At 38.7% G+C, this 22,028-nt stretch overlaps 2 protein-coding genes across 3 annotated transcripts; one reads left to right on the plus strand and one right to left on the minus strand.

The window, feature by feature from the left end:
• Positions 1-2,731: 2,731 nt before the first annotated feature.
• Positions 2,732-5,651, plus strand: exosc8 (exosome component 8). The gene is made up of 11 exons (XM_079247998.1): positions 2,732-2,752; positions 3,074-3,110; positions 3,208-3,271; positions 3,365-3,438; positions 3,694-3,739; positions 4,008-4,113; positions 4,220-4,265; positions 4,352-4,448; positions 4,767-4,887; positions 4,973-5,079; positions 5,511-5,651. Exons 1-11 carry the CDS (start codon positions 2,736-2,738, stop codon positions 5,627-5,629), a joined length of 834 nt encoding a protein of 277 aa, XP_079104124.1. The 5' UTR covers positions 2,732-2,735; the 3' UTR covers positions 5,630-5,651.
• An 875-nt stretch (positions 5,652-6,526) lies between these two features.
• On the minus strand, positions 6,527-20,124 carry supt20 (SPT20 homolog, SAGA complex component; the record flags this gene model as incomplete). Of its 2 annotated transcripts, XM_079247996.1 has the most annotated exons (24): positions 19,993-20,124; positions 19,396-19,491; positions 19,181-19,216; positions 18,886-19,011; positions 18,532-18,658; positions 18,334-18,437; positions 17,961-18,077; positions 17,826-17,879; positions 17,457-17,596; positions 17,129-17,285; positions 16,437-16,493; positions 16,237-16,311; positions 15,549-15,718; positions 15,426-15,458; positions 15,220-15,331; positions 14,980-15,085; positions 14,652-14,810; positions 12,730-13,042; positions 12,529-12,644; positions 11,872-11,927; positions 11,154-11,264; positions 9,871-9,961; positions 9,117-9,205; positions 6,527-6,673 (listed from the first exon to the last, which is right to left on the minus strand). In XM_079247996.1, exons 2-24 carry the CDS (start codon positions 19,396-19,398, stop codon positions 6,527-6,529), a joined length of 2,499 nt encoding a protein of 832 aa, XP_079104122.1. In that variant the 5' UTR covers positions 19,399-19,491; positions 19,993-20,124. The 2 variants fall into 2 exon arrangements, with proteins under 2 accessions (XP_079104122.1, XP_079104123.1); XM_079247997.1 differs by lacking the exon at positions 9,117-9,205 and having other exon boundaries at positions 6,529-6,673.
• Positions 20,125-22,028: the final 1,904 nt, after the last annotated feature.

Consider the following 22,028-nt stretch of genomic DNA (forward strand, 5'->3'; position numbering starts at 1 on the left):
TAAGAGTTTATTAATCTTAGGAAATGTATTTATTTATTTATTTAGCAAACATGTCCCGAGTGTTAATAATATTGGAAGAAAATTCTGTAAAGGGCACTTTATATATTCTCTGAACGATCATTCATGAAGTCACTTCAGTCCTTTTCCCTCTGACATACATTGAATGAACCCTTAGCTAACATTCCTTCTAGCTTGCCTGTTAAAGTATCTATATGAAATCTTTTAGAGCACTATTAGTGCATAGAACAGGGTATATGTGAATATGCGTAATATGCGTAACCATGGGGGCCACCGGACCCGGGTGGCCCCCATGGTGATGGCCTGGGTGGTCTTGGTTGGGGGTAGCCCTTTGTGTAGAGGCTCCCTGAGAATACCGTTTCCTAATCTGGTGCACATCTGGTGCAAATGCACCTGGCCATTCATTCATCTTCTTTTAACTGTTACAGGGCAAATAGGGCATGGGTGAGGGTGGTTGTGGGTGGGTGAAAGGGGATGTGTATGTGTGTTAGTGTTTTATCTATTTTGATGTAAATTGTTTTATAATGTAAAGCACTTTGTATTGTTTTTAAGCACGAAAAGTGCTATACAAATAAAGTTTGATTTGATTTGATTTGATAACCATGTGACCCATCCTTCTTATCCCTGTCTAGTGTACCTGTTGCTTTCTGTGGATGGGTCAGTTTACTTTGGACCTATTAGAGTTTAGAAAGCGCTTCAAATCCTGCTCACAATCACCCTACCCTTTAGGTTTTAAGTATTTTAGTGTTCCAACACATCTGATCCAATGAAGTTACAGAGGCAAATGTCTTAGATGTCAATGAAGAGTCAAGGAAATGGCCATTTTGAATTTACCTTTGGTTTGTTTTCTCCCAAAGGTAGGGATAGTATCCTACTTTCACCACCCGATCATCCCTCAGCAGTCTGACCCAAGTCTTACGTTTGGTAACAAAGACAATCTTATCATGCTTATTTTAAACACTTTAAACTATAATTTCATATAATCCATACAAATCACATCCAGCAGACACAGCCACATAAACATAGGCAATTGATACAACATTATTTAATGTTTGATTATCACAATAATGGATGGTGGTGATCCAGGTGTCCAGCACCTCTTTCGCATCCCTGCTTCTTCATGTTTGCTCCTCTCTAATGCCATGTGTGTTCTTGTCATGTTTTGGCTCAGGGCCCATTGTGCTGGGATGTTGAAATAAAAGGGGATATTCCTCACAAAACTGGCAGGGTGTCTCTGCTTCAATTGGGGGGCTTGCTCTCCGTTATCTTCTCAGAATAATCTTTGACTGACCTTCAACCACCTTAGAGGTCCAGTGCTCATCCTCTGGTTTAGAATGACACTGGCTGTGAGAGGAACATTGGGAGGACCCTGGAGAGCATTTAGATGAGGTGGAGGATGAAGTGGAGGTGCTTGGGAAGGGACAATAGCAGGAGTAGGAAGATGAGGATGAGGAGGGCGAGGACAAAGATGATGATGAGAGGGAAGTAATATTAGGCATAGATGAGGGATTTTCAGGAGAACTTGATGCTGAGCTTGAAAGGGTGTGAGGGAAACACTTGGAAGAGGAGTTTCTGCTGTGATCTGGAGCTGGTATCCTCCTGATAACCAGCCTCAGGCTTGTTGCCTGGTTGGGGTTGGGTAACAAGACAGCCCTCCATGTATAATGCTGGTTAGTCTGAAGACAGAAACAAATCAAATATTTAAACTTCTTATCTATGAAAATGTCTCTGTCTGTTATTTTATTATTTTTTTTAATTGAAGTAACTTATTGTGATGGAATATTTGCAATAAATTACAAAGTGAAAGTTTTCACAGGATTTCATTTATTAAATTCTTCTGGAACTAGTTTGTAAGACCAGCTTCAAAAATCCTGTCAGTACTAATAAAGACAATGTTTGAAGAACATGCTTGACTCAGTTTCAACACTTCAGCAGTGACTCTTAATATTGCATTAAAATGTGTTTTTAGAACCTTACAGCATAATGCATTACTAAAAATACAGTACAGAGAATACAGAGATATAAACATTTTGCTTCAATGAGAACTCACCAAGGACAATATTTTGACTTTTTAAAAGGTCTAATTTCAAACTTAAACTTTAAAAAAATCTTGAAAGTTCAACCTGCAATTGGTTGACTGATTGAACTACATTAGAGCAGCTTGGAAGTTAATTACGTTTTCATAAATAATTTTTTTTTTAAAAAGCAGATTTTTTTTCAGATTGTCCATTTCTGAAATAAGTATTCCATTGAAATATCCATATTGTTCAGCTTTTTTTTTTTTTTTTTGTGCAGTTGCTTTAGCAAGTTATCTTTACCAACCTATTAGTTCTGCTCAGCCTTTTCCTCTAATGTTTCAGATCAATTATTTCTTCTTAAAATGGGAGAATAAAAAGTCTCAACTGCACTTCATAAACCTATATACAAACATATAATCAAATCTTCCAACTAAGATGAGCTTCAGCAGTTATTGGGACTGTTGTATTATATACATGATATTTTGTCATTGTAACATAACTAATTTTAGAGTAAAACACGGAAGCTGTTATGGTAAAAAGGAGATTTTATATAGATTTGTTTATACAATACAAATTTAACTTTGAATAAGTAAAGCCAAGAGACAGAAATGAGATGTATTCAAATTAAACAAGCGTTTAGCGTGTGTGCTTTCTCCTCCCGGCCACCGTACTACAACCCACGTGGCTAACCAAAACATCATGGCGGCTGGTTTTAAGTAAGATCGTTGAAATTGTAAAATAATTAAATAAACCAAAAATAGATTTTATAAATTTAAATTTTTCATCAATAAATTTCTTTTATCAGTAGTGCCAGATTATTTTGAACTGTTGACTTTTTCTGACAAATATACAGCACGTGATGCTTTTAGGAAATCGCGCCGTTCTATCTTACATTGATTTTGTAATTTAGTAATCCTGTATTTTATCAGATTCTTTGTTTATTTAGTTGATAATCGGTAAACAGAAAAATTCCTGCGGACTTATAAAGCTGTACTGTGTTTGTAACTTAACAATATTTTCTCTTTGCTCATTTGAAGGACTGCTGAGCCTCTGGAGTATCACAGGAGCTTTCTGGTTAGTATAAATTAATAAATTTATTGATAATCTTCATCCTGCAGTTATTCTTTATATTGATTCCCGATTTATTTATTTTTTTACTTTCCTTTTCTAGAAAGAAAACTGCCGACCTGATGGACGGGAGCTGTTTGATTTCAGAACCACAACGCTGAACATTGGTGTGGCAAAGTGCTGATTCATGAACATTTTCAAACATATATATTTCAAATACATATACATTGGCCTGCTCTCTCTTTTCCCCTTGCTTTCAGGGTCCATAGCTACAGCTGATGGCTCAGCCATGGTAAAGATGGGAAACACCACAATAATCTGTGGCATTAAAGCGGTAAATGTTCACATCAGTTAAAAACTGTATCATTAAAGCTGAGTAGAAAGTGAGAAGAGTAGAAAATAATCGTTCTCTTAATATCTTACCTCCATCCTAGCTTGTCTGAAATTAGGAGATCCTTAAATGCTCTGAATGTCATCTAACAGTTTGTACCTGTAACCTAGTAACCGTTGTTTTTTTTTCATGAGATAAACAATTCTGCTTCCATGAATTCAGCTTTCCATTGAAATACTGATTCCCCATTTTCACTAGGAGCTGGCAAACCCGACAGTAGAGACACCTGGTAAAGGTTACATTGGTAAGTGCAACACAAAGGTCTCCAGTGTTCTTTTTTTTTTTTTTTTTTTAAAAACCCTCTTTTTTAAATATATGCTAAGACTATTCATTATACTGTAAGTTAATAAACTTAAAACTGCTAAATGTGATTATCTTCTTAATAGTACTTATATTGTGTCCTTTACTGTTGTGTTTAGTTAATGCAGTTTGCTCGATATGATTCATTTCTAATATGTTCATAGCTGCATTATCACAAGAAGTTGATGCCCTTACTTGCTCTATCCTGTTAGTGCCCAATGTGGACCTTCCTCCTTTATGTTCCTCACGGTTTCGGCAGGGTCCACCAGGTGAACAGGCTCAGGCTGCCAGTCAGTTCATCGCAGACGTCTTAGAAAGGTGTGGCAACCATTAACATGCTTGTCCTAGTTTCTATCTGGTGTGTTTACTGTTCACATCCCCACCAATGCCTCTTGTTTTTAACCAAGTCTCTTTATTGTTGCAGCTCTGAAGTGATCAAAACAGAGGACTTGTGCATTGAAAGAGGGAAGGTAAAGTCAAAATTACGCACACACCGCTGATGCTTGTAACTTAAATGTTGAACTTTTAGCACTAATTCTGCTGATGCTTGTCACAGCTCTGTTGGGTGCTCTACTGCGACATAATATGTCTTGATTATGATGGCAACATTCTTGATGCTTGCATCATTGCACTGCTGGCTGCCTTGAAGAACAGTAAGTCTTCTTACAGTGACAGTAACTGACTTTGATTTTCTGTACCAGTTTGCAATTTGTGTTCATTACTTACTGAGACACTTCTCCCGTCTCAATGATTTATGGCTCAGACAGCACAATTTTTTCCTTTTGAAACTTTGTTTACCCTCTAACTTAAGTATACACTTCTTCCCACTGCTTTTATCTCATAAATTTAATTATCAAATTGATGAGGAATTATTTTCTTCGTTAGTATGTATATGTATGTACATATATTTTTCTTTTATTTTCTTTCATTTGTTCGAAATAAATTAACTTAAGTTTCCACACTCTCTCCAGCACAACTCCCCAAAATCACAGTAAACAAAGAGACATGCATGCCAGAAGTGAATTTAGAAAAGAGACATGGGCTACGTATTCACAAGCATCCTGTCAGTGCTTCTTTCTGCGTCTTTGATGAGTAAGTTCTTATAGTGTAAATAAGATCTTCAACTGTAAGTTGACTTTGCACATTAATACTAATCATGGCCCTCCTGTCTGTGAAGTTCCATACTGATCTTAGACCCCACAGCAGAGGAAGAGAGCCTGTCGACTGCACAGCTCACTGTGGTGACCGATGAAGAAGATCGCCTCTGCTCTCTACACAAACCAGGTGAGAATAATTTGTATTGATCTTCATTAGTAAATTGGGTCCATTAATAAATGTTTTCTTTTGAAATGACTAAATTTAGACCTAATATTTAACAATTAATTTGGATAGCAAAATCAGCTTTGACTTTTTACGCAAGTAAATGTGACCAAGCATCCTTTAGCTATCTTTGATCATCTTCAAGTAAATGTGATGTAGTTGGGAATAAAATATAATTAGTAGATTATAATTTTCCACCATATTTCAGTTAAATTTACAGCTGAATGCGCAAAATTACAGTAGCTTTGACTTGTCTGGGGGAAAAAAAATGGGACCAAGTCACGGTTAAAGTTTTGTGCAGTGCCCCTGCTATATACAGGCTTTCAAGCAAGTCTAATAAATTATTCTGAAGCTGTAAGAAAAAGCGGTGCTGACAACATTTCCTTGTGGTTCAGGTGGAACATCACTTTCGGGGGAGAAGCTGCAGGAGTGCATCAACCGAGCAGCAGCACGGCAGAGAGAAATCCAGAAACTCATCGACAAAGTCTTAAATAGCGTGAAAACGGTGCAATAAAAACACAGACAATTATTTTTATCTAAAAGCTGTATTTTCAACTGTCAATATATACTCTTTTTTTTTTTAATAACAATAAAATGGCTGACAAAGACTGTTTAAAAAAAATATTTCTGTGTCCAGAAACGTCTCACACGCACTCAGCTGATGTCTCGTAAGAATACGCTCACGGCTTCTGAACTAATTAAAAGGAAATGCCTTTTAAAAATCTGCTGTACAAAATCCGGCACACCGTCTTGCATGTTGATCATGAGTCCTCATGAGTCCTGTGCTGGGACTGCTAACAGAAGAAAAGACTTCCAACAGGCTGAGAGGTAGAGTGCTGCCCCCAGGCACTACTCCAAGACCAGATCTGCGTGTTCACATGTCATAGTTATATGGAGGATTTGGTGTCAAATAGCTCGGCTGGGATCCGTGCTTAAAGGGCAGTTTCTACCGGGTTTAACTAAGCTGAGGCGGGAGGATCAGGCAGCCTCATCCGGAATCCTCTGAGAATGTGCATTTATGATCCTCTCAGTCCACAGGGCCGCCACAGAGAAAAATGCCTCCTGAAGGGGAAATGTGTTATTGTGGAAGCCCACTACCTACAAGAACTATCTTCCTCTGGCTCATCTCAAAAATGATCACGAAAGCTTCTTTAAGTTTAGGGCTTCCTGTTGGGTGGGGGGGGGGATGGGGGGGACACCCCATCCTCAACAGTGGACACGGTTTTTGCTTTCCAAAACTCCTGAAAACAATTACATACAAACATGTCAGCTAGAAAAGACAAAAAAAAAACCCAAAAAAACAAACCCAAACAAGTCCTTTTTTTTGTCTGGTATCTCCACAGCAAGGCAGACAAAGAGCACAGTATGGATCACTCATGTCCTTATAAAGATGGGGAAGTATTTTAGTCTGTCATGACTTAGGGAGGGGCTGCGGTGTACTCCTCTTCCTCTTACTTCTTTGTTGGCTGGCGGTATGCTGTTGCGGTGCTCCCCCCTGAGGAGGTGCTGCTCCCATAGCCATTTGCTGCTGCTGCATTTGGTGCTGCAAGAATTGCAACTGTTCAATAAAATGAAAGGTGGAAAAAAAATATATATGAGGAGATTTTCAGTATGGCGCTACAAGCTACAAAATCCAACATGGAGACTGTTAATCTAATGTTTATGTAATTATCTCCTGTATAGTTAAAGGCCATCTATCTTAGAGCAAGACTAATCAAACCATGGTCTACAGAACTCTTCGGGTCACAGTGGCATGGGTTAGTGAAGCTGAACTAAAGCCTGGTACGTACAACATACAAGAAGAGTGTGCGGAGAAAACAGTAGAGAGGTTAATGGGTTGCTGAGGGGAGGGAGAGGAAGTGTTGGGAAGTGAGGCAGGATACAGTCAAGCAGCACCAGTGTTGTCTCAAGGCACAAATTATCAGCTATGATCCCAGCAAAAACAAACATGCAGCTTAGCAACTGTGCTTTCTGCTCAGAAAGTAAGTCAGCAACTTCAACTGGGCAAAGAAAAAAAAAAACACTCCTTCGATTCATGCTCGCAGTGGAACTGTCAATCATCTCTGTCATAATGCAAAGAGCAACCTTTCAACAGTACTGGCTCCCGTTAAGCTCTGGACAACAACATGCTTGGATGTCTGTTTGGCTCGCTGTTAGTTTGCTGCCATTGGCAGTGCTGCAAGCTCTGGTGTGTGGGTTGCTGACAGTACTGGAACTATTGTGGTCTTTATCAAACAGCATATCAACCAACCAAATAAACATGGATGAAATGGAGTTTAAACAAAAGAAAATGTGGTGAAGTACAATTTAGATAAAAAAAATCAGACCTAACAGTTTCAAGCTCTGCTATACATTAATTGTTAAACATGCAGGTTAAATATATATCAGGTGCTTCTCAAGCTCAAGGGTATTTCATCAGTTGGCCATAATGTCCTGTGTATTATCTATCTATCTATCTATCTATCGAAGCAGGTAAAATGAGTGGTCAAGCATCAGAAATTATATTAATATCAATTGAGACACTTGAGACACGCAACAGTTGAAAAATAAACGTGGCTTTTATAGTTGTTAGCTGCTGCAAGTGTGAACAGTAAATCACTGTGGTTCTTACACTTTTGTGTCTCTGGTTGGAACACATTACAATTCTAACTTTATATTATGGTGCCAATAAAGAGAGAGAAAACAAGCAAACATGTTAATGCATATTAATTACATATTAATCTGTCTTGTGCTAAACATTAATTCATCTTTGACCTGTGGCGTCTTGGATACAAAGAAGCTTCTTTGTAATTTCACAAAACAAAGAACTAAGTTCTTTGATTGACTGAAGAAAAATTTGGCTCAATATTATTGTGTGTGTGAGTAATACTGATTTGCAAACTATGTAAACTAAATTGTGTGTAACTTTGGATACTTGTATGTGTAAGTTAGTTTGTAAACTGTACAATTTACAGTAAAAAACTGTAAAATTTCAAATGTATGGTCAAATGCACACAGAATTATCTAGATATTACGTGCACACACACACACACAAAAATAAATTTATACATTAAAAAAAAAGATAAAAATGCACATTAAAATTTTTACCTTCAACCTGATCAATCTAATAGTTTTGTGTTCAAAAGGCTTCTGTGAAGCTTACAAATTGTGAAATGTGTGTGCACAAAAGTGATGAGAAAAGCATGAATAGAGTCCTGCGGGGCGACCTTCCTGTCATAGACAACGTCTTCCCACTTTGAAATGACTGGAGCAGAAAATCAGATGAAAATCTGTCTACGTTCGAAGCTCCACAAGCGTGAAAAGAGTCTTAAAATCCCCTGAGCACTAGTGAACTGATAAGTTGCAGTTTTGTCTGCGATTAGAAGGGAATTTGTGCAAAAGGTATTTAACAACTTGTATAATATATTTATACACAGTTTACAAATTATTTATTACACACATACACAATGATAGTGAGTCAATTTTTTTCTCCATGCTGGACTTTGGCACAGTATCTCAGCGAGATCTGATGACAAAGTATCCTGGAAATAGCAGATGTAAAAGATGTTTCCCTGACTTTGAGAAGCACCAATATTCTGTTAATGCTTAATATTTATACTGTATATAGTGTAAGATTTAACATTTTTGGGGCTATAAACTTTCCAATGTAGTATACATTTATTTGTTTTATGTTTAAAACAATCAATCTTGTAACATCTGTTAAAAAGCATTAAAGTTATCTGAAAAGAGACTTGCAAACATTTTAAATTAATTTTCCTAATTCGCTTCCAGTTTTGAGCAGAGGGCAACAAACGCCTGGCCACTGAACAGGCATGGAGAGTTGGCTGGTGACTCGGCTGATTGAAATGATATGAAATGATATGAAATGAAATGAGAAATACTTTTATCAGTCCCCAAAAGGAAATGATAATTTTGCACTCGAGTTTTCTTTTTTTTAAATCAACCATTTGGGTTCTACAAACCTATTTAAGTGTATATGGATGTTAATGTTGCTGTATTACTTGGATCTGTGGCTGGTGCTGCTGCTGAAGCCTTGGAGAAGGCAGGGGGGGCCCAGACCCGTCCAGCCCACAGCCCAACTGGGACAGCACTAAGGGGAGGGGAGGAGGGAGAAAAGGGAGCCCCAGAGGGAAGGATGTGATGGTTGGAGGGAGAAAAGCAGAACAAGGTATGGAGTAAAGTATGAGGACAGAATATGCACATATATGCAAGAGGGAAACATTGGTGTGGATGGAGGACAAAAGTGGATGTTATAATACACACAAACACACAAAACAAAAACAAAAGGAAGGAAGAAAAAGACAGAACATTGTAGAAAGTCAAATCATATGCATGAATAATGAGCCAATAGCATGAATTGGATCAAGAGAAAAGAGGAGTGAACAGGGTTGAGAAGAACAAGAGGAATATAGCAAAGAAAGAAAAGGTATAAGGTTAGGGGCAAAATAAAAGAAATAAAATAAAAGATCAGGGAAAAGGAAACAAAAAGAGAATGTAGCAGAGAAGAAGGGGAAATTGAGTCTCTCCTGGCAGTTGTTACATGCTCCACTGAGAGCAACAATGACTAACTTAATCAATGTGTGGTTACAGACTTAGTATTTATGAACAGTAATCACATTAATGAAACATTAGTAATGCTTATCTTATTAGTGGGATGGCTTCACTTGTGTGGAGAACAAGTTAAGTGAGTGAATGGAGACAAATGTTTGGAGAAATATATGTTTGATGTGTATTTCTGTGTGGCATGGCTCATACCTGCTGCCTGTGGAGACATGAAGCCTCCAACTCCCAGGTTGATGACAGCTGTTTGCTGGTTTCCTAAATTTTGATCTGATCCTTGGTCACTCTAAAATGAAATTCAAAAGGTAACATAAGGCAAGGGAATAACACAAAACTGCCACCTGATACAAAATCACCCGATAACTTGTTTAGGAATGTGCACAGTGCCTGTTTTAAATCTATAGTATATCTAACTTGAGGCAAGTGAAAAGCCTCTTAATGCAAGACTTGTTAGTAATAAGTTGCAAAAGTCACATAAAAATAGAAAGAACAAGGATAAGCAATTTCAGATTCTTATTGTAAAGCATTGCTAATTAATATAATTCGGTCATTCAGTGTTTTTATGAGGACTTTTCTTTCGTATTTGAGCTAATTCAGATGAACATGGAAAAAAAGATCAGCTAATCACCCACTATGTTTCAGCAATAGACTGGATCAATGTGAGCCGGATATCACAGGTAATCCAAACAGAGACCATCACAACATAATGCAGGTGAGCTTAATGTTGTGATTTACCATCTACAGCAGATCCAGATTTTGTATCTAATGCAAATTTTGGTACCAAATGGCTTGTTTTAAAGTTACTATTCAGGAACTCCCTTAAAAAAAACAAAAAAACAAACATTTAGACTCAATACAAAGTAATTCCTTTCAGTCACATTTTCAGAACCATAGGAAGACAATGCGAGCCTATTTCTCTGTAGAGATTGAGCCAAGTCGGAGTATTTTTCTTGTTTCTTCTTATTTTGACCGGCACAGGACATTTCTGGACAACAACCTCTGAAGAGAAAACAAACAGCCTTCCGCTAATGGCTGTGATGATTCACATTGCAGCCATACACACACAGCTCTGCATGCCTTGGTGAAAATTAAGTGAACCTTCATAACAGAACAGCTTCCCATGAGACTGTGGAGAGGATGACCTGTTAAATATGATTCAGAACATAACTATTGAGAATTACTTTGTTCCATCACTCATCTCAGTCTGTCTCACACTTTATAGTAAGAAACCAGGATTTATTGGACAGACAACCTGTTTCCTTTATCCAACTAGAAAATACACTGAAGTGCATCCTACAATCTCTAATTCAGGTAAACCTTTCCCCAAAAAGCATCTTTTGCATTAATCAGAATAGCTTTTTAATCATTATACGCCATCCAATACATCTACCTCTTGGTCGATAACACAATCATCAAATGAATATGAATATTTTGACTGTGTAGTCGGTAGTATTTTTATGTGCGTGCCCACAGCTCACCGTCTCCCCTTGCTGTTGAGGACTGGATGTGGCAGACTGACTCTGCTGAGGCGAGAACTGGGGCAGCTGCTGCTGCTGCAGAGAGTTAAAGATGAGAGGACCAGTGGGGATCTGGAGACGAACAACACGGACACACCAACAAACAAAAAGTGGGGAAGTAAAAGACAAGGGAGATGAGAATGAAGGGGAGGGTAGGACAAAGGAGGAGGACAGGCAAAGGGAAAGAAATGATGTACATGCAGTTGAAAGGGGAGAAGGAAGGAAATGGAAGAGTTAACAAGGCACTCAACACAGATCTTTCCCACTATCAGGTAATCAGATAAAGGAATCTAAAAGGAATGGCACAAGCAATGGTCTTCAAACAAGCTGCGTCTGCGTTCAGATTTATCCATTTACTTGTTCTGCTGCTATTCCTTCTGCAAAGGCCTTTTTAAAAGAGACTCAGCAGTTCAAGAGATAAAGGGTGGCAATAATGTCACAATGCAAGTTAAATTCTAGTCAGGCATCTTTTCCAGAGATGCCTGCCATTGTGGCACCGCATTGCAAATGCAATGAGGTAGAAAAGAGGGAACCATGAGTGAACCTAAGCTGTGCCACTTGCTCATCACTGTACCAGGTGAGATAACACAGGTGAGGGTGAGGGCAGACTCTCTACACCAGACAAATACCAGGTGCATGCACCTTACAGTGATACAGTCTAACTGGCACAGAGGCATACCTGTAGCAGATTCAGAGGTCGCAACCCAGCACTGTTGTTCAGGCCAAATGGACCCCCTGAAATAAAAATCAGGGTTAAATTAACCACAAAATAGATAAGAAGAGGAAAAAAAAAAAATCCCCGCTTATGAACAGTAACTTATCTATGGACTTTCCATTAGTTAAAATTTAAATATATGTGTATTTTTGTGCCTGCCTTGTTTTCTAAGATGCTTTCTGTTACAACCTTTTTCCCTGCATCATATTAAACATACGACTCCTGTGACATTCTTTGCCAAAGGTTGACTTCTCTTTCAGGTACTGTTAAAGGGTCAGATGTCAGATCTTAGAATATATGTTAAGAAGGAAAGAATAGTTTAGTCATTTCTGGTATAGCCAGTAAATATAACATGCATTATTATAGCTCTTCATACTATACAAAAAGGACGTGTGTTTCTGATATTTTACGAACTGCTGATGAATAGTTAGTGTTCCCCCGCTGACGGCAAAGTCCAAAGAAATTCCTGAAGCTGAAATTCTCTTTGTTAAACAGTGTCAGATAGTTGGATACAAGTTAACATTGGTATACTCCACTGTTTGTCTGCATGTCACATTGAAAGTGACTGCTATTATTTGGTTACAGCAATTTAAAGAGTGTAATTATGATGCCATGGCTTACCAGCCTGGGTTGCAGACTGCATGGTTGACATCAGCCCTCCAGATGGTAGGATTCCACTTAGGTTAAGCCCTGGACCCAGCATTGGACTGGAGCCACTCATCAAAGTCTGAGGACTGCTAAATAAATAAACAACACAAAGCCATCATGAGAAGACGGTGACTAGCAAGAAATGGTGTGACATCAGGTTACTCATTTTCTTACCAGACAGAGCCGACCACATTGATGAAATTAAGCCCAGCTGGGTTAGCCATGACCTGGGACGAGGTGGTTCCTGTGGTGATGGATGTGCCCATAGTGGGCAAGGGAATTGTCATGACTGGAAGGGGCTGGCTTAGAGCAAGCTGCTGCTGGGCGAAAGGTGTGAGGAGGGCAGGCTGGGACTGGCTCTGAACCATAGTAGGGTCGGAAGGTGTGGGGGTCACTGAGAGAGGGGCAGAGAGGGAATCGGTGGGATGCGGGGTTGAGCATGGCGTGTTTGTCGGTGTTGGTGTAGATGGCTTTGGGGTGCCAGATCCTAAAGAGGGGAAAATTGGTCAAGACAGAAATAGTCTTTAGTTTAACAGCTGCTGCTTCATTACTTACAGTTAAAACCATGTCAGTGGAAGAGGTCTCTTAGTTCCTATCCTATAATGTGAGACGTTTTTAGACCAGGAAACTGGACGCTACTTTATACGGGAGGTACGTTGAGCATCTGACAAGACGGGTGCAACATAAAACTCTATTGCCACAGACGAGAAGTTTATTTCTATTCTTTGTGTACAGGATGAGAAGTCTGAGTGATGTTGCCACTTGTCTGCTTTCATACTGTCAGTTGCTAATATTACAAGACATACAAAACACTGTGGTCTTTCTTTATTACCAACCATTGCCATTACCTGGTCATGACCAGGGAAATCATGCCTCGTCATATTTCCTTGTGGTTGTTGAAATGCTATTGATTCACCATTAGGGATGCTCTGATAACAGTACTGGGTATGAGTCTGTGTATGTTCTCGCTCTAAGGTTTTTATAGAAGTGTTCTGATACTAAAGAACCTGATATCCATGTGAAAAAACAGAGCTATCAAAATGAATGCATTAAGGGAAAAAGACTAATCTGCAGATGAACAAATTAATTTGTTAGGATGTTATTGTATAAAGGACAAAACTATTACCCATGTCATAATAAAAAATCAGAATTTTGCATTATTTCGGTGAGAAGAGCTTAGTTTTAGCATGTTTGTACTTTGTCAGAGTGGTGAACTGAATCCACCAAAATACCATTTATTCATCTTTGTTTATGAAGTTTGATAATTAGCAGGGTTAGAATTTTTACCAAGGTTGTCATGGACGGCATTTTAATATAAAAATTTGGGATTATCATGGCAAGAAAAGCTGATTTTGGACACATCAGTGCTTTGTCACAGCTCTGAACATAATCCAACTAAATACATTTTGTTCTTCCGAATTAAGATTCTGACCGTTTTCAAGCCTTACATTACGAGGATGCCCTCCCCACCAGTCTTTATTCTGGGACCTCAGTTTGACAAACACTGGATCAATGTGTGACACAAAACAGTGTCTGATATTCTTTTAGTTTGTAGCTTATCCCAGATTTTTTATTCAGATCTCTTAAAGATGCACCACACATAATAATCTGACATTAAAACTCAGCAATTAAGACTCGTTTGATGGCACAGTGACATCTATTATGAGTATCTCTGGAGCCGTCGCTGCCCAGCAGTGTCCAAAGGCTCAGAAAACGCACACTACCACTTTTTCTTCCAGGACGCTGTGGGACACTGCAGCAGTTTCGCTTTATGCACCACGTCACACACTAGCATGTTTTTAACACACAACATGGATGATTCAGTAAAGAACCAAAAAAAGAAAAGATCATTGCAGGAAAAGGGGAAATGAAAGAGAGAATGAGACAAAGCAAAAGTCAGGACAAAAGTGAAGATAAGACTGTCGCTTACTGACCAGAGAGAGAGCTCAGAGTACATGTAAGATAGATGCTGAGTTAGATGTCGATAGTGGATAAAACATGCAAAGTTCTGCTGTGCATCTTTAAGATCTGGACTCATTTTAAGGTGATTTATCAAAAACACATGGAAAACTGATGTCAGACTTGGCTTTACTCACTCTGTGTGGATCCCATTGGAGAGAGGGAAGCCGGCGACAACAGGCCCACCTGGCCTAACTCCATGGAGTGCTTCCTGTTCAGAGACTGGCTTTTGGCTGGAGGTGGCGGCGTAGGACACTTAAGTAGACCACTAATGGTTTGTGAGCTATATGGATTACCTAAAAACAAGTTGGAATACAATATTTACAACTCTTTTATTAAACATTTCCACAATTCAAAGTGGGGCAATTTCAGTCAGTGAAATTCAAGAAAACTTTCTAGAATAAAGAGTAGGATGGATGGCAATTGGAGCAGAGTTAGTAATAAAAAATAGTTGATCAAATATACCTGAGGAGCTGCTGCCTGATCCTGAGGGCAGTTTAATGGGAGGGGGTCTATGTTTCACCCCTTTTCCCAACACAGATGTCTGGGCTAGGGAAGAAATGCCATCACCCTGTCAATGGCACAAAGGCAAATCGCATCAGCACCATAAATACATCAGATAATCTCAGACAACTTCACCAGATATGTTTTATTTATAAAAGACCATCTCAACTTTTTTCACTGAAAAATGAAAGTGGTACTTACTTCATCTTTGCTGGGGGAGGGAGGCCCTTGTCCCACGTTGCCTGAGTTATGAGACATCTTGACCTGACATTTCACATCTCTCTCATATACGCCTTTGTACTGAGTAAGAAACCTGTTAAACAGTCAAAGTGCACAAGAACATTTTGCTTTCTGTGGTCATCTCACAAATACTCTGCATCTGACAAAAAGCCAAAACTGAGATTTACCTTTCTGCATCTATCTTTGACCCTATGAGAAACCTGTGAAACAGACAAAACAGATTAAGTTTGGTGCATTCAGAGTGGCTTATGTTCTATCAGGAACACTTCATTTGTTTTGAGTGCTCTTACGGAGGATGTATAAGCTTGAGATCTGTGCTGTCCTCCTCTGATTTTGGTTCTTTAGTGCAGTAGATCTTCCCATAAACCAGCGGGTCTCCCATTGACTGGAAGATGGACACCTTGGTCTTCTGAGCTTGGCCTCCTACTTCACACTCAAATGTATAGTCATCTATAACTTCCTATTGAAAAATCAGGAAAAGTATATAAATGAATAGAATTTGAACAGTAATCCTGCCTTCTTGGAGAGCAGGAGTTTATGGGAGAAGAAGTCGGGTTAAAAACATCCATATAAAGGTCATTATTCATCTCAGTGACTCTCCAGTAAAGTAAGTTTGTTGTAAATATGTGAAAAAGCTCCAGCATGGAGAAACGGCATGATTGACATGGTCCAGATGGGTATTTCTTGTCCAAAACGCTAAAAGCAGATGTGGATTTGAAAGTCTTTCACATTTACTACAAACTTCTAATTGCTTAAATGTTAGCCTCCCTCATTTTGTATTTTTTTTTACACTGATACTAAAAGAAAGAGGCTGTGTGGCTATCTCATACGATATAGCTGCTAAAGAAAAAGACCATTTTTGATTTAGTTTCTTATAGGTAGTTGCACATTTCAAGCAACCACCCGCTTATATCTGACAGCAAACATCCATCATCGATCAGCACCCACAGGGAGAATGAATGTTGCTGCCAAACTTACTTCAGCAGGCCAGACAGTGGTGGGCTGAGAGTCTTCCAACTGCAAGGATTTCTCAACCACAGCATACTTTTCCACCTAAAATAAAATGAAAAAGGTAAAATATCACACAAAGTTTGATAAAATCAAAAACTTACATAATCCTACTAAAGTACGCTCCACTGATTAAAAAAATTCTGTTGAAATGAAACTAAATTACTTACATCGATCTCCTTTGGTGCAGTTAGTTGGCAGTTGCTCTGCTTCCACATGTCAACACACTACAAGTGTTGAGAGACAAAAATTGCAGTGTTAGTCAAAAACACAACACCCAAAACAACAACAAAAAAAAAAAAACCCACACACACACCGTACAGATGCATAAACTTATGTTTCACGTTATTTTATAGTCTCTTCCAAATCTACCGGAGTGGTGAAAAACAGCAAAAAACATTGTGGTTTTACTCGACTTAATATAAATCACCACTATTAACTGGTGTCAAGATACAGAGGTGAACTCTGTAAACACCGCCCACGAGTGGATGAAGTGACTTAACAGCTCTAGCAAAGTAAAAGATGGAAGTATGAGAGCGGTGACATAAAAACGTTTAAAATGGGCGCCCCCATTTATGTATGTAAGTGAGCATAAATGGACCATTAGTCTTTCTGAACAAGTGACTAACAAGAATTACTTTCTTGTTTTTCCCATAGCTAAAAAGGTGCTGTCATAAGCAAGACTGCCTCAAACTGGATCGTTCTAATCCAAAGTAGAACACTGAAAAGATTAATTCATTAACATTTGTTTAATGAGGTAGAAAAGCACACCTCTATCCCCCCGACCCCAAGAGAGGCACCAAAGACCCCTTCATGTAGCCATCTAAATCCTTGCAAAAGTGTTGAGAGTATGACGACTTACATTTCCAGCTTTTGAGATCTTCAGGTCTATGACAGGAGCAGGTTTCCTCTCCTTCCTCCTCTGTAGGTAGTCATAAAGTCGTAGCTGTGGTGGAACGGGCAGGTTGGACATCTCCTGCTGCCTATTTAGTGCAGCTCGGGAGTGCCTCTTAAAACACCTGCAATGCACACAAACGAATAGAGTTATAGTTAATGGTTTCCTCACTCATGTACCTTTTCCCTTTTGTGAGCCAGAGCTTTGATTTTTTTATGGGGGTGGATTGTGGGGAGTGGGCATGTTTGTCTGAGCTAACACTGAGCAAAGCCAGCGCTGTGACTGCATTTGGTACCGTTTCATAGAGTGGGTGTTCATTTTCTGTTTGTTGTGGAGCAGTCGGTTGGCTGTGCAAGTAACAGAAATGGAGGGATCCAGGCACAGAGGTTCAGCTGTGGCCAAAATCAACTGGCTCTCCAGTTGTAATTTGTCATCCTGAAGCAGAGAAGAGAGGACAGATAACACTTGGTTAAAAAAAAAATCTCAGACAAACAAGGCAGGATAGGATACAAGAGCAACATTGAAGTAAACAAAGTACAACAAAATGCTTCAGGCTGTGTTGGTTGAATGAGAATAAGGGTAAATTAAAGGAACATGATGATTAGACTGCTTTTATCCTTTTATTACTCAGACAGACATAACATAATCAACATGAATGATTTACCTGTGTCCACTTGTGATGATCGCTGGTCATGGCATGAACATCACATATTAGAGTCTATGAAAGATATAACATGTATGTTAATAGTCAACCTTGTCACTAATTTCTTAGCATGTTCCTCTAGAGTGTAAATATTACCTGCATGGTTGGCCGCAACAGGATGTGTCTACTCTGATAGGTAGGAATCTTGGTATTACCAGTTTGTCTGTAGTCTCTCACCTCTACTATTACACAGCCACTTTGGAAGATGTTCACCTAAGACACAATACACATAAAATAACTAATTTAACAGGTGGTTATAAAAAAAACAAAAAAAACAAAGCTTACAGAACAAAACACAATACAATGCTTTTTTAAGCTATCAAGAGCTGAAGCCTGTCATAGCACTGCTCTCCTTTTATGTTATGTACCGATATAAACATGGGACCTCTGTGTGCGTCACAGATATGCCATCTCACAACTGACTTAAAATGACAAGTGTTAAAAGTCTAAGCTCACTATGTATACACACCTGCGATTTCTCCAACAAATCCACCAGAATAGGAGGTAACTCCTCAGCATCCAGGTACTCCAGCAGCTCTCTTTCCTCGTATGGCAGGCGGATGGTTTCAGAATCTAGACAGCAACAAAAACACAACTTATAGATGAGACAACATTGTTGTACAGAGCAGGGTAAAAAGATAAGAAACATGAGTTTGTTTAGTCATACCAGATCCATTTTTCCCCCTGAGCATTAAAGAATAGCCTTCATTCCCAGGGTACAGATTGACCACCAGACATGATAGAGACTCCTGAGACACCAGCTTCTCCAGTAGATTCACATTTCTCCTCAGATTCTTTAGAAAGAGAGGGCAAACACAAGCACAAAAGAGTTCATTCCCATGTTTTAACAACAGATTTCTTTATTAATATATGTTTGATAGTGGTTCTCTATGTTGTGGTGCAATATATTTCAACACACAAAATTATATGATTTTTTTAAATGAACAATGAACAATCATTTTATAGGATGCATATTCCTTCTTAATTGTTGTTCAATAGGTGAAAATACTCAAACACAAACCTTCAACTCTGGTTCTTTCTCACATTCCTCGATGTAGAGCTCATAGAGCTTTTGATACAAACTCTTCCGACCAACAGATGAAATTCTTCTCTTGGCTGGTCGTTGTCGAGCACTTTCAACAATGTACTATGCAAGAGACATTACCACAACATTAGCAAATGACTGGATAAATAATGCTGGCTTACATATTCATTGAATGATTAATGTTATTTTAGCTGATACAGAAACAGTTTATATGTTTTTAACATCTCACTCAACACACATAAAGACTTACAAACCTGAGATAACATCTTACCTCGGCTCGATCCAATGCATATTCCAAAACTTGTTGCTTTTAAGGAAAACAAATGAATAAGCAAACAAAAAACCAAGTCAGTTAAATATGTAAATAAACTAGTAGAACACAAGCTTGCATGGTTTCTGATTGGATCTTTTCTATCTGATGAGAACCCTAACTATGGAAATTGACATGAATAAGTGAGAATCAATAATTTGATATTTATAGCTTACCATTGTTGTCCACCGCCAGCTGCAAGGCGAATGACAGTATACGATGCTGTCCTTTCTGCCCCACACTGTCACCTTGCAAGAGTGACCATTCACACCCTGCACAGCAGAACAGTAGATGCATTACAACCAGCACAGCAAAACAAACTCACGCCAGGTAAATTTACAAGAGATGCGTGGTGCAAGTATGACTGTCAAGTTGTTTTGACTGTGCTGAAATCAAATGGTAAGCCTGGCAACCAGATGTCAAACAAAACCAGCTATGATGCCTGACGAGCGAAAGTGTTGATCTAAGTTGTTCATCCCAAACTTATATTCTAGATCATTCAGCAAATCCAATACATGTAACCTAATGCTTGGTTAATAAGAGACGGCATATATGATCAGTGGAACTCCAATGAATGTGAGAAAAGTCCAGAGAGTGGCTGAATAGCAACAAGCTCGCTGATGCCTGAGCATTGGGCTAATATAGCTAACGTTAGCATGCTAGCCCGTTCCGAGTGGGAAAGCAGTAAGTTACTAGCTACGCTAGCGGTTTTACATCGTCTGAGAAACAACCTGATACAGCGACGTCAGTCTCCATTAATATAATCGACTTGCCTTTGGGATTGCATCGCGGCCGACAGCAGCTCCAATGCAAGAAAACAAAATGAAATTGAAATATCAGTGTGTTCATTGAAAAAAAGTCGGAGCAGCAGCCATTTTCTTCCAGTGTGACAACAACAGCTAAACTTCCGGTATGAGCAGAGGTGGGCGGAGTCACACTGTGCGTTTACACCTATGGTTTTACACTACAACTGATGCTTACGTTTTCACAGTGTCTATTTTTTATTTATTTATTTATTTTCATCAATTTATGTATCTATGTATTATTTTTTAGAATTTATTTCTTCATTAGTCTTTACATTTTCTTTACATTTATTTTCAAGGCCTAATTTTCATTGATTATATTTCCTATTACTTTTGCTTTTCCTTCTTTTGGAGTGTTGTCAGACCTTGCTCATCTAGACCTGGAAAATTGTTATTGTGGACAACCAGATGAAAGAACTTCAATAATTTTTTCCCCATTTTCCTTGTTCATTTTTCATTTATTACTTCAAAATGTTATCACTCCAGACAGGCTTAGTCAAATCAGCAAGCAAATCTGTGGCATCTGCTCCCTGTGTAAAAAAACAGCATTTTTGTATCTTCTTTCAAATTATTTAGTTGTTTTTTTCTTTAACACCTCTATCCCTAGGACTCAATAACTAAGATATAGTTTCAAATACATTTTACTGGAACTTATATGGACTGTTTAAGCAATTCCAGCATACTTAAAAATAAAGGAAGCATCTTCAATTCAATTCAATTCAATTCAATTCAATTCAATTCAATTCAATTCAATTCAATTCAATTCAATTCAATTCAATTCTAATCAATTCAGCTTTATTTGTTTACTTTATTTTTACTTTACATACACAACATTTCAAGCCAATTCATACATAGCCTATGATAGAAACCAACTGATTACATCGAATCATGACTTCGATCCAAATCCCCCATCATGAGCATGCATGAGTCAGCAGTGGGAAGGAAAAAACTCCCTTTTAACAGGAAGAAAACTTCCGGCAGAACCCAGCTCAGGGATGGCAGCCATCTGCCTAGACTCATTGGGGTGGAGAGGACAAGAAAGACAGATTAACATGTTCAACTGCACTTAATCAGGAAGACCTGCGGAAAAAAGAAGAAATAGGTTAGAGACAGCAATATTGTTTTATATTTATACCTTTATACATTAGAGAAATGGAGCAATGCACTTCTCAGTGCATCAGGTGACGTCCCCATTGCTACATAAGTAATGGATGGCTAGACTACACATAACTATAAGAGCAAAGAGCAAAACCTGGACAGTTGGGTCCCGTACATGCAGACTCCAACTCAAGAGATGCTCATCTCTATGGCGACATAACTAATGGATGATTTGACTACCCCTAACTTAAACGCATCACCCTGCTTAAGGGTATTATCATAATAAGGTTATATTATTATTATTAGTTTTTAAATTTCTTTTAAATAAAGAAAATGTGGCAGATTGCTTCATATGGCCTTCCAGCGTATTCCATACTTTTGGTCCTCTAACTTATACTGAAATGAGTTGTCAGATGATGCTCAGATAATACTTATCCATGATGTCTGATTAAACCAGTTTTTTTTTTTTTTAATTACAAAGATGTCTTAAAGTTATAAAGATCTGGATCACTGAATTTTTTCCTTCTAAATTCAGACAAGACTAAAACTCAAAGGACAAGACAAAACTCATAGCTAAAAATTCTTATTTAGACAGCATTAATTTGGCTACCAAAAGTGTGGTGAGGAGGTTCTCTCTCTTTTTTTCTTATTATTTTTTTTTAACTTCCATCCATCCATCCATCCATCTTCTGCCGCTTATCCGGGGTCGGGTCGCGGGGGCAGCAGCCTAAGCAGGGAAGCCCAGACTTCCCTCTCCCCAGCCACATTTGCCAACTCTGCGGGCGGGATCCCGAGGCGTTCCCAGGCCAGCCGAGAGATATAATCCCTCCAGCGTGTCCTGGGTCTTCCCCGGGGTCTCCTCCCAGAGGGACGTGCCTGGAACACCTCACCAGGGAGGCGTCCAGGAG

The sequence above is a fragment of the Telmatherina bonti genome, assembly GCF_933228915.1.
Source record: "Telmatherina bonti genome assembly, chromosome: 10".
Lineage (NCBI taxonomy): Eukaryota > Metazoa > Chordata > Actinopteri > Atheriniformes > Telmatherinidae > Telmatherina > Telmatherina bonti.

Coding starts and splice junctions, on each gene's coding strand:
- exosc8 (XM_079247998.1), top strand. Junction 4,266..4,351: donor TGTGCATTGAAAGAGGGAAG/GTAAAGTCAAAA, acceptor TGCTTGTCACAG/CTCTGTTGGGTGCTCTACTG. Junction 4,449..4,766: donor GCTGGCTGCCTTGAAGAACA/GTAAGTCTTCTT, acceptor CACTCTCTCCAG/CACAACTCCCCAAAATCACA.